The sequence below is a fragment of the Rhinoraja longicauda genome, chromosome 5, assembly GCF_053455715.1.
Source record: "Rhinoraja longicauda isolate Sanriku21f chromosome 5, sRhiLon1.1, whole genome shotgun sequence".
Classification (NCBI taxonomy): Eukaryota; Metazoa; Chordata; class Chondrichthyes; order Rajiformes; family Arhynchobatidae; genus Rhinoraja; species Rhinoraja longicauda.
In genome coordinates, this window is record NC_135957.1 from 10,507,791 (window position 1) to 10,521,036 (window position 13,246).

At 44.8% G+C, this 13,246-nt stretch overlaps 2 protein-coding genes across 2 annotated transcripts in view; one reads left to right on the forward strand and one right to left on the reverse strand.

Annotated features, from left to right (window-relative positions):
• The window catches only part of LOC144593840 (microcephalin-like), a 145,655-nt gene that overhangs the window by 62,159 nt on the left and 70,250 nt on the right, over positions 1–13,246 (reverse strand).
• angpt2a (angiopoietin 2a) overlaps positions 1–13,246 on the forward strand; it is a 93,286-nt gene that overhangs the window by 27,017 nt on the left and 53,023 nt on the right. Inside the window, exon 2 of the mRNA XM_078398905.1 lies at positions 10,596–10,751. Within this exon, the coding sequence (XP_078255031.1) occupies positions 10,596–10,751 (156 nt within the window). The remainder of the gene's footprint in view (positions 1–10,595; positions 10,752–13,246) is intronic.

The window sequence follows — 13,246 nt, forward strand, 5'->3', positions numbered from 1 at the left end:
TGACCCGCTGAGTTACTCCAACATTTTATGTCTATCTTTGGTACTGACCAGCATTTACAGTTCCTTTTTATTATTTTAAGATTGATTTTTTTAATGTTTCCATTTATCATGGAAGTTTTAACTGGTACTGTTCATGCAGTCATTTTACTAAATTGTTTTCTATTGAGTTTATCGTTCTTTGGTCCATCGTAACACACACACTCCTGTTTTGTCTCTGCCTACGTTCATCACATGCAAAACCTACGGTCTCATAAGAGTGCAGAGGAAGAAAACCCTATTTAAACAATGTATGCCTGCTCTGTCGTGATACGCACAATAATTGTTTGAAGATGGCTTCTCTCCATCACCCACACCCCTTACATGAGTGAACACTTACATTAGTGGGGGGCGCAGCAGTAGAGATGCTGCCTTACAGCGCCAGAGACCCGGGTTCGACCCTGACTATGGGTGCTGTCTGTATGGAGTTTGTACGTTCTGCCTGTGACTGCGTGGGTTTTCTCCTCAGACATGTTAGAATTCATCTTATTAATGATCTTGCACAACTCAACAGGGTCATCACTCAGGCCAAAGAGAAAAGTGTTTGCCTATCCAACCCCTCCCTATAACTCAATGCCTCAAGTCCAGGTACCATCCAAGTGAATCTCTTCTGCACCCTTTCCAACTCTCTAAGTCTGAAGAAGTCTGAAGAAAGGTCCCGACCCAAAAGATCATTTTTCTCCAGAGATGCTACCTGACCCGCTGAATTACTCCAGTGCTTTGTGTCTCTCTCAGTATACCTCTCTCTTCACCTACAGCTGGTAAATTAAAATATCAAAGTACTACTTAAAGCGTAGAGACTCATGGCAGCATGCAGAATGGCAGCTTTGGCAAATGACCCAATGAGTAATGTAGTGTCACCACAATGAATGGTGTAGACTAACATTACATGTGCTAGAAAAACAAGCGGTCAATGTATTATTTCTCTGACGAGAGTTCAGCAACGTCCTCTCTAACTGCTCCCCCTCTGGGATTCCTCCTGCCCTCTGCTTTCATATTTTTTATTCCCACACTGACCGTTCTGTCCTGGGCCTCCTCCATTGTCAGAGTGAGGCCCAGCACAAATTGGAGGAGGAACACCTCATATTTCGTTTGGATAGTTTGCACCCCAGCGGTATGAACATTGACTTCTCTAACTTCAATTAGCCTTTGTTTTTCCTCTCTCTCCATCCCCTCCCCCTTCCCAGTTCTCCCACCAGTCTTACTGTCTCCGACTACATTTTATCTCTGTACTGCCCACTTCACTGATATCAGTCTGAAGAAGGGTCTCGACACGAAATATCACCAATTCCTTCTCACCAGAGATGTTGCCTGTCTCGCTGAGTTACTCCAGCATTTTGTGTCTAGTCAATGTATATTGGCCTTGTATACAACTTTAAGAAATAAGTGTACTGGATTAAATAACCTGACCATTACACCGTGAATGGGAAGGCTCTGGGGAATATTCTGAAGAGCAGAGGGATCCAGCAGTGCAGGCACATTGTTCCTTGAAAGAGGCGTCACAGGTAGGGTGGTCAAAAAAGCTTTTGGCACATTGGCCTTCATTAGTCAGTATTGAGTACAGAAGTTGGAAGTCATGTTGCAGTTATTCAAGGCGTTACTGAGGCCGCATTTTGAGCATTGTGTTCAGTTTTGGGCACCATGTTAAAGGAAAGATATTGTCAAGCTGGAAAGGGTGCAGAGAAGATTTATAAGGATCTTGCCAGGACTCGAGGGCATGAGCTATAGGGAGGTTGAGCAGGTTCGGACTCACTTCCTTGGAGAGCAGGAGGATGAGGTGTGATCTTACAAAAGTGTGCAAAATTATGAGAGGAATAGATCGGGTTAACGCAGAGTCTCTTGCCCAGAGTAGGGGGGATCAAGAACCAGAAGACATAGGTTTTGAAATGAGGGGGGAAAGATTTTAATTGGAACCTGAGTGATAACTTTTTTTACACATAGGGTAGTGGGTGCATGGAGCTGCCGGTGGAGGTAGTTGAGGCAGGTACTATTGCAATGTTGAAGAAACGTTTAGACGGATACATGGATAGGACAGGTTTAAAGGGATATGGACCAAATACAGGCAGGTGGGGCTAGTGTAGATGGGTCATGTTAGTTGGTATGGGAAAGTTGGGTTGATGGGCTTGTTTCCACGCTGTTTCACTCTATGGCCTATTGTTTCAGCCACTGCATATCGTTTACCTTCATTAAAGGGTGATTGGTGGTGATTAATACAGAGATTTCAGAACCAACTTTCTTAACCAGAGAGTGGTTAAAATTAGTAAATTACTTCAATGTGGAATGGTTGAAGTAAACAGCAATCTATGAATACAAATGGAAGCTAGATAACACATGAATGGGTAAAAAAATGAATATACTGGCAGGATTAAATAAGGCTGGTGGGAGAAATTTATGTGGAGCATGAATGACTAGTTAGATCTGCTGTCTTCTATCGCTATTGACTCAACATTGCAGTCTGAGGAAGGGTCCCAACCTGAAACGTCACCTACTCATGTTCTCCAGAGATGCTGCTTATAGAAACTTACAACATTCTTAAGGGGTTGGACAGGCTAGATGCAGGAAGATTGTTCCCGATGTTGGGGAAGTCCAGAACAAGGGGTCACAGATTAAGGATAAGGGGGAAGTCTTTTAGGACTGAGATGAGAACGTTTTTTTTCACACAGAGAGTGGTGAATCTGTAGAATTCTCTGCCACAGAAGGTAGTTGACGCCAGTTCATTGGCTATATTTAAGAGGGAGTTAGATGTGGCCCTGTGGCTAAAGGGATCAGGGGGTATGGAGAGAAGGCAGGTACAGGAGACTGAGTTGGATGATCAGCCATGGTCATATTGAATGGTGGTGCAGGCTCGAAGGGCCGAATGGCCTACTCCTGCACCTACTTTCTATGTTTCTATGTTTCTATGCTTGACCCGCTGAGTTACTCCAGCACTCTGTGCCTTTTTTTTTGTAAACCAGCATCTGCTGTTCCTTCAGAGGAATAGATCGGGTTGATGCACAGTCTCTTGCCCAGAGTAGGGGAATCGAGGACCAGAGGACAGAGGTTCAAGGTGAAGGGGAAAAGATTTAATAGGAATCCGAGGGGTAACTTTTTCACACAAAGGGTGGTGGGTGTACGGAACAAGCTGCCAGAGGTAGTTGAGGCTGGGACTTTCCCATCGTTTAAGAAACAGTTAGACAGGTACATGGATAGGACAGGTTTGGAGGGATATGGACCAAGCGCAGGAAAGTGGGACTAGTGTAGCTGGGACATTGTTGGCTGGTGTGGGCAAGTTAGGCCGAAGGGCATGTTTCCGCCCTGTGACTTCTATGACTCTATGACTCTAAAAGCCATTTATACAAATTGTTCAAATTAGAATTAATCATCATTCAGGTAACAGTGTAACAGGTAACAAATCCAGGTGAAAAGTGTTTCTCTCTGATTTTGCACGTGATTAAAACACAATCCAAATTCTTGATTTTGCATGCTACAGAATCTATGACAGGTCTCCATTGGTTAATATTCAGTTGTTATGGTCATCAATGGTATAATCATTGAATTTTCCAATTTTAGGTAACTTCTCACAACCCCCTCCCCTCCCCTTTCTCCCCCAGAACCCCCATTCTCGCTCACCCCCACCCACCCCTCCCATGCACCTCACCTGGGCTTGTACCTATTTCTCCCCTCCCCCTCCTCCTACATTTCTTCCTCCACATTTGCAACACTTCAATACGTCTGTCTCACACCGTTTGCTTTAAAAAGCTGTACCTTTTCATACCTTTAGTTTCCCTCTCCTGACTCTCAGTCTGAAGAAGGGTCTCGACCCAATACATCACCTATTCCTTTTCTCCAGAGATGCTGCCTGACCCGCGGAGTTACTCCGGCATTTTGTGCCTATCTGGATACTTTAATCTCTGGCCTTTGTTCTAACCATCTGCCTATCGAAAACCCCCCTCACCTGTGTCCAGATATGACCTGCCACGCTTTGTCCTGCTCATACAATCATAAGTGACAGGAGTATAATTCGGCCATCAAGTCTACTCCGCCATTCAATCATGGCTGATCTCCCTCCTAACCCCATTGTCCTGCCTTCTCCCCATAACCTCTGACACATGTACTAATCAAGAATCTATCTATCTCTGCCTTAAAAATACCCACAGCCTTTTGTGGCAAAGAATTCCACAGATTCATCACCCTCTGACTAAAGAAATCCCTCCTCATTTCCTTCCTAAAAGAATGTTCTTTAATTCTGAGGCTATGACATCTAGTCCTAGACTCTCTCACGAGTGGAAACATCCTCTCCACATCCACTCTATCCAAGCCTTTCACTATTCTGTACGTTTCAAAGAGGTCCCCCCCTCATTCTTCTAAACTTCAGCGAAGATAGGCCCAGTGCCGTCAAACACTCATCATAGGTTAACGTACTCATTTCTGGGATCATTCTTGTCAACCTCCTCTGGATCCTCTCCGGAGCCAGCACATCCTTTCTCAGATATGGTGCCTAAAATTGCTCACAATACTCGAAATGCAGCCTGACCAGCGCCTTGTAGAGCTGCAACATTATATCCCTGTTTTTGTATAAAAGCCCTCTCGAAGTAAATGCGAGCATTGCATTTGCTTTCTTTACTACTGATTCTTTACTACTGATGCACCACCTCTCTCCCAGCTTTTATCCCCCTCCCTCTTCCCAACAATCACTGAAGAAGGGTCCAAATCGTCCGGGCCCAAATCGTCACCTATCCATGTTCTCCAGAGATGCTGCCTGACCCGCTGACTTACTCCAGCACTTTTTGTCTCTATGTTTTGTGCCCTTACGTTACTCAGAACCCAAGAGTTTCTTCATGCACTCAGTCCATAATCGTTGCAACGCAGAACAATTCAAAATTAGGAACAAGTCTGTAGATCCATTGTGAGGAAAACTAATGAGCTAAATTTGTTTTCACGACAAAAAAAACAAAATTCAGCTGCAATAGAAATAAATAGACATCAGTCTCAGAACTTTTCAGAATAGTTTAGTTTAGAAATACAGTAAGGAAACAAGGCCCAGCGATCACCCCATAACACAAGCCCTATCCTACACACTAGGACAATTTACAATTTTTACCGAAGCCAATTAACCTACAAATCTTCATGCCTTTGGAGTGTGGGAGGAAACCAGAGCACCCAGAGAAAACCCACTTTGTCATAGGGAGAATGTACAAACTCTGTACAGACTACACCTGGAGTCAAGGTCGAACCCGGGTCTCTGGCGCTGTGAGGCTGCAACTCTACTGCTGCACCACTGTGCCGCCCCCGAATAGAACCATGAAGCAAATAAAATATTGATTTTGGATCAGTTCTGAACAGTTATGACAATTACATTTGAAGCCATCTTGTTTTTTTATTTATAGAAGTTAAAAGTCACATGAAACTGCACCAAAGGAAATATGCTTTTTGATAGAAAAGTGCGTTATGATAGAACTCACAACTTATCCATATGAAAATAAATACGACTTGATTTGAACTCATGCTTGCCAGACCCTTCCTACTAATTCTCTTGAGAGTGTCACTGTGTTGGCTAACCCCACGGAGCTAGGCTAAGTTTTGAAGGTGGATCAGTGTTTTGTTTAGTTTAGTTTAGAGATACAGTGCGGAAACAGACCCTTTGGCCCATCCACTCAACGCCAACCTTAAATCACCCGTTTGCACTAGTTCTATCTTATCCAACTTTCTCAACCACTCCCAACACACTAGGAGGCAACTTACGGAGGCCGATTAATCTGCAAACCTGCAAGTCTTTGGGACGAGAGGGGAAACCGGATCACCCGGAGGAAACCCTCGCGGTCACAGGGGGAACGTGCAAACTGCACACGGACAGTACCCGAGGTCAGGATTGAACTCGAGTCTCTGGCGCCGTGAGGCAGCGGCTCTACCCGCTGCTGAAGACTTGCAGAATTCAGCGCCAGCTTTGGCTCAGTCCAGTTTGGATGATTCTGCTTTCAAGTTGCACGCCAGAACATTTCCTCAAAAAATCTCAGCTGACACTTCAAGGCAGAACCGAGGCATTGATGAACATACTGATTCTTAGATGAGTAACGGAACTCGGAACCCAATGACGTTCTCAAGACAGGAGTTATTCCTATTACCCTTAACTTCTTATGAAACTCACTACGTAGGAAAAAAGATGTTTTGAATTAACACTGTTCGTAGGAAAAAATATGTTTTGAATTAACACTGTTTGAGAAAACACTGTTTGTAGGAAAATAATTTCACTGTGCATTTGCACTTCGTACATGTGACAATAAAGCATCATTGAACCATTGAAATAAAATGTAGAGTCTTACAGCATGGAAATAGGCCCTTTGGCCCAATGTGCCATGCCGACCAAGATGCCCCGTCTACACCTGTCCCACCTGCCAGCATTTGGACCATATCTCTCTAAACCTATCCTATCCATGTACCTGTCCAAATGTGTTTTAACTATCTGATAATTATTCTGTTGCTATTAGCCATGGGCAACTTGGTTGTTGGGCATTCTACATAACATATAGGCAGCATCCAGAGGTCCCTGACCGGTCGTGAAGCACTTTGAAGTGACCAGAGACCTTGCAAGTTAGCTTTGCAAGTCTCTCTTTTAACTCTGTCGTGGGGAAAGGAGTTGCGAATTTGAATTGCATCTTCTAGATTATAATGGGGATTGCAGAAGGATTGTCTCTCTTCTCCAAAAGCAAAACACTAGGTGGCAGAGTAACTCAGCAGGTCAGGCAGCATCTGTGGAGGGAACGGGCTTTCAGAAGACTGAATTGAAAAAGGGTCCCGATCCGTAATGCCATCGGTCCACCCCCTCCACAGATTCTGCCTGACCCGTGAGTTCCTTCAGTGGTACAATCGCCCTGAATTCAATTGGCAGGCCAATTTCCCTCCAGGATAAATAAAGTGGTATTGTATTGTATCATTCAGTCCGAAGCAGGGCCCTGAACCGAAAAGTCACATATCTATATTCTCCAGGGATGCTGTGTAACCCGCTGAGTTACTCCAGCACTGTGTGTCTTTCCCTCAGTACTGTTTCGCTCATCTTCCCCCAGTACTTTGCCTTTTATTCAAGATTCAGGCATCTGCAGTTCCTTGTTTCTCTCTTCTCCCAATATGTTTTAATGAACACGATCTTTTCAGAGTATTCAGTTTGGCCATTCACCATCTATATTGACGTATTGATAGCTTTACAACATGAATGGCTGAGCTGCTGGAGATCTTGGTGAATAATACTAATAATTAATTTTATATACCAGTCAAGAGAGAGAGTCAAGAGTGTTTTGTTATATGTCCCAGATAGAACAATGAAATTCTTATTTGCCAATTCTTACCAGCGAGGCGTGCTTATGATGGACACAAAGTGCTGGAGTAACTCGGCAGGTCAGGGAATATCTCTGGAGAAAACGGTAGGAAGTAGGGGGTAGGTTGCTCTTCCAACCCCCAGTACACACTCTCCACCCTCCACTCTACTTTCAGTCTGAAGAAGGGATCCGACCCAAAATGTCACCCATCCTTTTTCTCCAGAGATGCTGCCTGACCCGCTGAGTTACTCTAGCATTTTGATCTATCTTCGGTATAAACCAGCACCTGCAGTTTCTTCATACACAGTGAGGTGTGCTTGTTTAGTTTAGTTCAGAGATACAGCATGTAAATAGGCTCCTCAGCCCACCGAGTTCACGCCAACCTGCGATCACCCCTTACACTAGTTCCATCATACACATTAAGGGCAGTTTACAGAAGCCAATTAATCTACATACCCGCACGATTTTTGGAATATGGGAGGAATCCAGAGCACCCAGAAAAACCCATGCGGTCACAGGGGAGAGTGTACAAACTCTGTACAGACAGCACCCGTAGTCGGGATGGAACCCGGGTCTCTGGTGCTGTAAGGCAGCAACTCTACCGCTGCACCACCGTGCTGCCACGTTTCTGATTAGATTTTTTAACTTGCCATGAGATGTGAAGATGCAGTTGCACTGACAGAGACACGATCATGCTTTTATGAGTTCAGATAGGTTACGCTGTGATTTCCAAAAAACATTCCTGCCTTCGATCCACAAATAAATCATTTTGTATGTCAGATGGATGTACGTCATCTTGAAAACAAATCCGACATTTTGTCATCCCATTGGCAGCTACACTGAGGGAGGTCATCAGTAAAAATGCAGATGCTGCTGAGAGAGTCTCTCTCATTCTATAAATATGGAGTTGCTCATTTGTATCGTGTTCCCATGAATTTGGCAGAATTTCCAAGTCTCCTTGTGCGGATCCAAAAAGAGCACAGTTGTTTAGATTACCACTCGGGATCACGTAGAGCGCAAATGAAACGACTCCGAACAACTGCAGATTTCCTCAACATTACCTTCAAATCCTTCCTCACTAACTGCATTGGAGCTTCATATCAGGACTAAACCCCGCTTGTCCGGTTGTCCCATCGCAAGGATCAAGGGGCAGATCTCATTTGGAGATACTTAACATCATTACTTTTCAAACTTCCAAACTTCACAGCGGTTTTTGTAAACACCAGTTAAACTCCGATAATCCGACAATAAGTAGTATGAATATTGATTTCTCTAACTTCAAGTGGTATGAATATTGATTACTCAAACTTCAAGTAACCCTTGCATCCCCTCTCTCTCCATCCCTCCCCCACCCAGGTCACACCAGCTTCAAAGTCGACTTGTTGAGTCTCAGTCTGTGCTCGTTCTCACCGAGCACACAGCTAAAACTGGCCTGTTTCTTTATCATCATTACTTTTTTGCACATCTTTCATTCATTGTTCTATATCTTGCTCCATCACCGTCTATATCTCTAGTTTCCCTTTCCTCTGACTCACAGTCTGAAGAAGGGCTCGACCCAAAAACGTCACCTATTCCTTTTCTTCAGAGATGCTGCCTGACCCGCTAAATTACTCCAGCTTTTTGTGTCTGACTCCATTAATCTGTTATCCTGTTCAGAAACCCTGATGATGTGGTATCTGGTTGACCAAACGCTGATTCCCTGCTCCTCATCTCTCCTGAAATTTCACGGTGCCTGGCTACTATACTCTCCCAGTGCCTGTTTCTTGTCCCCATCATGGTCTGGTTTTCTCCATCATGGTCTGGTTTTCTCCATCATGGTCTGGTTTTCTCCATCATGGTCTGGTTTTCTCCATCATGATCTGGTTTTCTCCATCATGGTCTGGTTTTCTCCATCATGGTCTGGTTTGGCTCACCCACCAAGCACGACATCCGGAGGTTGCAATGAATTGTTCGATCAGCTGAGAAGTTTGTTGGCTGCAACCTTCCCGCCATTGACGAACTGTACACTGCAAGGGCCAGGAAGCGAGCGGGCAAGATCATCTCTGACCCCTCTCACCCTGGCCACAAACTCTTCGAAGCACTTCCCTCTGGAAGGCGACTCCGGACTGTCAAAGCAGCCACAGCCAGACATAAAAACAGCTTTTTTCCCCGCAAGTAGTAGCTCTACTCAATAATCAAAAGTCTGTAGTCTCTTTTTGCTCTGGTTTATTTCACTCACATGTTTAAACTGTAATGTTGTATTCTTAATGTTTTAAGTGTTATGCTTTATTCTTAATTGTTTACTGTATGTTCGTGCGTTACTTGTGAGCGGAGCACCAAGGCACATTCCTTGTATGTGTACATACTTGGCCAATAAACTTATTCATTCATTCATTCATTCATTCATTCATTCATTCATTCTGTGCTGTCTTGAAACGTTTTAGTCTTTGGAGATACAGTGTGGAAACAGACGCTTCGACCCACCTATTCCGCGCCGACCATCAATCACCTGTTCACACTAGTTCTATGCAATCCCACTTTCTTATCTACTCCCGACACATCAGGTGCAATTTACAGAGGCCAATTAACTTACAAACCTGCACTTCTGTGGCGTGTGGGAGGAAAGCAGAGCACCCAGAGAAAACCTAAGCGGTCACAGGGAGAACGTACAAACTCCATGCACAGACAGCACCTGAGGTCAGAATCGGACCCGGGTCTCTGGCTGCTCTACCACTGCACCAATGACGGCCGCCCGGGCCGGGAGGCGGGTTGCAACCTCCGTTAGGCGAATACACTCGGCCCCGCTCCCCGAACACACTCGGCCCCGCTCCCCGAACACATTCGGCCCCACTCCCTGAACACACTCGACCCCGCTCCCCGAACTCCATTAACATTAACGAGCTCCGTTAACGTCACTGGAGACTACACTATCCGGGCCTACAGTGTCGGGGCCTACAGCGGCCCGCGGGCCTAATACGGGACATGGACGGTCCCGTACGGGATAAACGAATTTAGCCCAAAATACGGGATGTCCAAGCTAATACGGGATAGTTGGCAACCCTAGTCCGCGCGGACTCAGTAGGCCGACGGGCCTGTTTTCATGCTGTATCTCTAAAGTAAAGTAAACTAAACTGAACGATTTAGTATTTGATGTTTCCAGGATGACAAAAAGGGTTCTGACTATCTTATCATTGGTAATTTTTGGGGTTGGGTCAGGAAATGTTTAACTTATCCTTGCCTTTAAAATTCAGTAAATGGACTGAAAACTGTTTAAAAAAAATCTTATTGCAGCTTGAAAACTATATCCAAGACAATATGAAAAGTGAAATGGTGCAGATCCAACAGAATGCAGTACAAAACCAGACAGCAACCATGTTAGAAATAGGAACAAGTCTACTCACTCAGACGGCTGAACAAACTCGCAAATTAACGCATGTGGAAGCGCAGGTAAGTAGTTTACCCAAATCATTGCATTTCATCTAGAGCAGCACGGTGGCGCAGCGGTAGGGTCACTGCCTCACAGCGCCAGAGACCGGGTTGGATCCTGACTCCGGGTGCTGGAGTTTGGACCGCGTGAGTTTTCTCTGGTTGCCCTGGTTTCCTCCCACGTTCCAAAGGCGTGCAGGTTTGTAGGCTAATTGGCTTCTGTAAATTGTCCCCAGTGTGCCAAGACATTAGGGAAATCACTGGCCGACGTGGACTCGGTGGGCCGAAGGGCCTGTTTCCCACACTGTATAACTAAAATTAGAACCAGGGTGCAATGAAATTCTGTGTTCTTGGGAAGATATAGAGTAAACCGAGTTCATGGAAAAGAGATGTATAACAATAAATGTCGTAGAATCATACAGTGTGGAAATAGTGCAACGATAGTATTGCAATCTGAAGTAGTGCAAAAAAATCATAAGTACAATAAGTTGAGAGTAAGAGTACCTGTGGGAAGGAGATGTGAAAGAGGTGAACGGTTTGTATCAGTATGATAACAGTGGAGATGAAGCTGCTCATAAGTCTGGATGCCTGGGTTTTTCAGCTCGTTTCTCTTTGCCCAGAAGGTAGCAGAGCGAACAGGGAATGGCCAGGGTGACGGGCATTCTTGATGATACTTCCAGCTTTCCTGATGCAAAGCACCGTGAAGATGGACTGGATGGATGGAAGTGATGGGGCTGTGATGGACTAGGCGGTATTCTCCGCTCTCTGCATGTTCAAGTGGTCAAGACCAGAGCAGTTGCTACACCAGGCCGCGATGCATCCCATCAGAATACTTTCTGTGGCGCATCTGTAGAAATTCGAGAGAATCCTCTTGGACTTGCTTAATTTCAGATGCCAAAGAAAATAAATAGGCTGATGTGCTTTCTTGATTGCTGCCTTAGTGAGCAGTGAGCAGATTAGGTTGCTGGTGACATGGATGCACAGGAACTTGAACTAACAATGTAACTTGATGGAATCAAAGGTTAATGGGAGAAGGCTTAGAGTATGGGGTTGAGAGGGAAAAATAGATCAGCCATGATCGAATGGTGGAGCAGACTCGATGGGATGAATGGCCTAATTCTGCTCCTATGTCTTATGAGTCACAGGGTTGCAGTGGAGGGTTGTTTCTCTGATTGCAGGGTTGTTTCTCTGATTGCAGCGTTGTCAACAGTGGTGTACCACAGTGATCTGTGCTGGGCCCACTGAGGCTTGTAACTTATTTTAACAATTTTGATGACAATGTAGTTAATGTATACTGATGTAAAGTTCGCAAAAGTAAGACGGAGTCATAGAAACATTGAAAATAGGTGCAGGAGTAGGCCATTCAGCCTTTCGAGCCAGCACCGCCATTCAATATGATCATGGCAGATCATCCAAAATCAGTACCCCGCCCCTGCCTTCTCCCCATATCCCATGATTCTGTAAGTCATAGAGTCTTACAGCGTGGAAACAGGGCTTTTGGCCCAATTTGCACTACATTAGTCCCACCTGCTCATGTTTGGCTCTTTAAACCTGTCCTATCCATGTACCTGTCTAAATGTTTCTTAAATGTTGCGATAGTACCTGCCTCAACTGCGTGGGTGGCACAGTGGCGCAGCGGTAGAGTTGCTGCCTTACAGCGAATGCAGCGCCGGAGACTCAGGTTCGATCCTGACTACGGGCGCCGTCTGTACGGAGTTTGTGCGTTCTCCCCGTGACCTGCGTGGGTTTTCTCCGAGATCTTCGGTTTCCTCCCACACTCCAAAGACGTACAGGTATGTAGGTTAATTGACTGGGTAAATGTAAAAATTGTCCCTAGTGTGTGTAGGATAGTGTTAATGTGCGGGGATCGCTGGGCGGCGCGGACTCGGTGGGCCGAAGGGCCTGTTTCCGCGCTGTATCTCTAAATCTAAAAAAATCTAAAATCAACTACCTCCTCCGACAGCTCGTTCCGTACACCCACCACCTTTTGTGTGAGAACATTACCCCTCGGAATCCTATTAAATCTTCCCCTCCTCACCTTAAACCTATGCCCTCTGGTTCTCGATTCCTCAACTCTATTTATGAATCTATTCTTAAAAAGCCTATAAACAAATTCAAGAAGCAACTTCTCCAATTATACACTGAATAACTCGATTCCAACAACATTAAAGTTTTCGAAGAATACCCACTGCTTTCGGATTTCCCTACCAGAGTAATTAAGTTTTCCTCAATAATTGCTTGCAGACCTCAGAAGAACCAAGTGAAAAGCAATAAATGCAAAAATGAAGTTCAAAGGAAGTTCATGCTGTGTTAAGATCAACAAGAGATCTTAATTTCAAACAGTAAACTGCTACTTGCAGTACCTTTCTTATGGGGAGTGAAGAGTAACATTGGGTTAAAGACATAATTGATAACACAAGGAGATAAACCAAATTACTTATCTCTAAGAACACTAACATTTTCGCCGAGGAATCCGATTCATTGCAAATGCAAAATTCAATGACACCAATATTTTA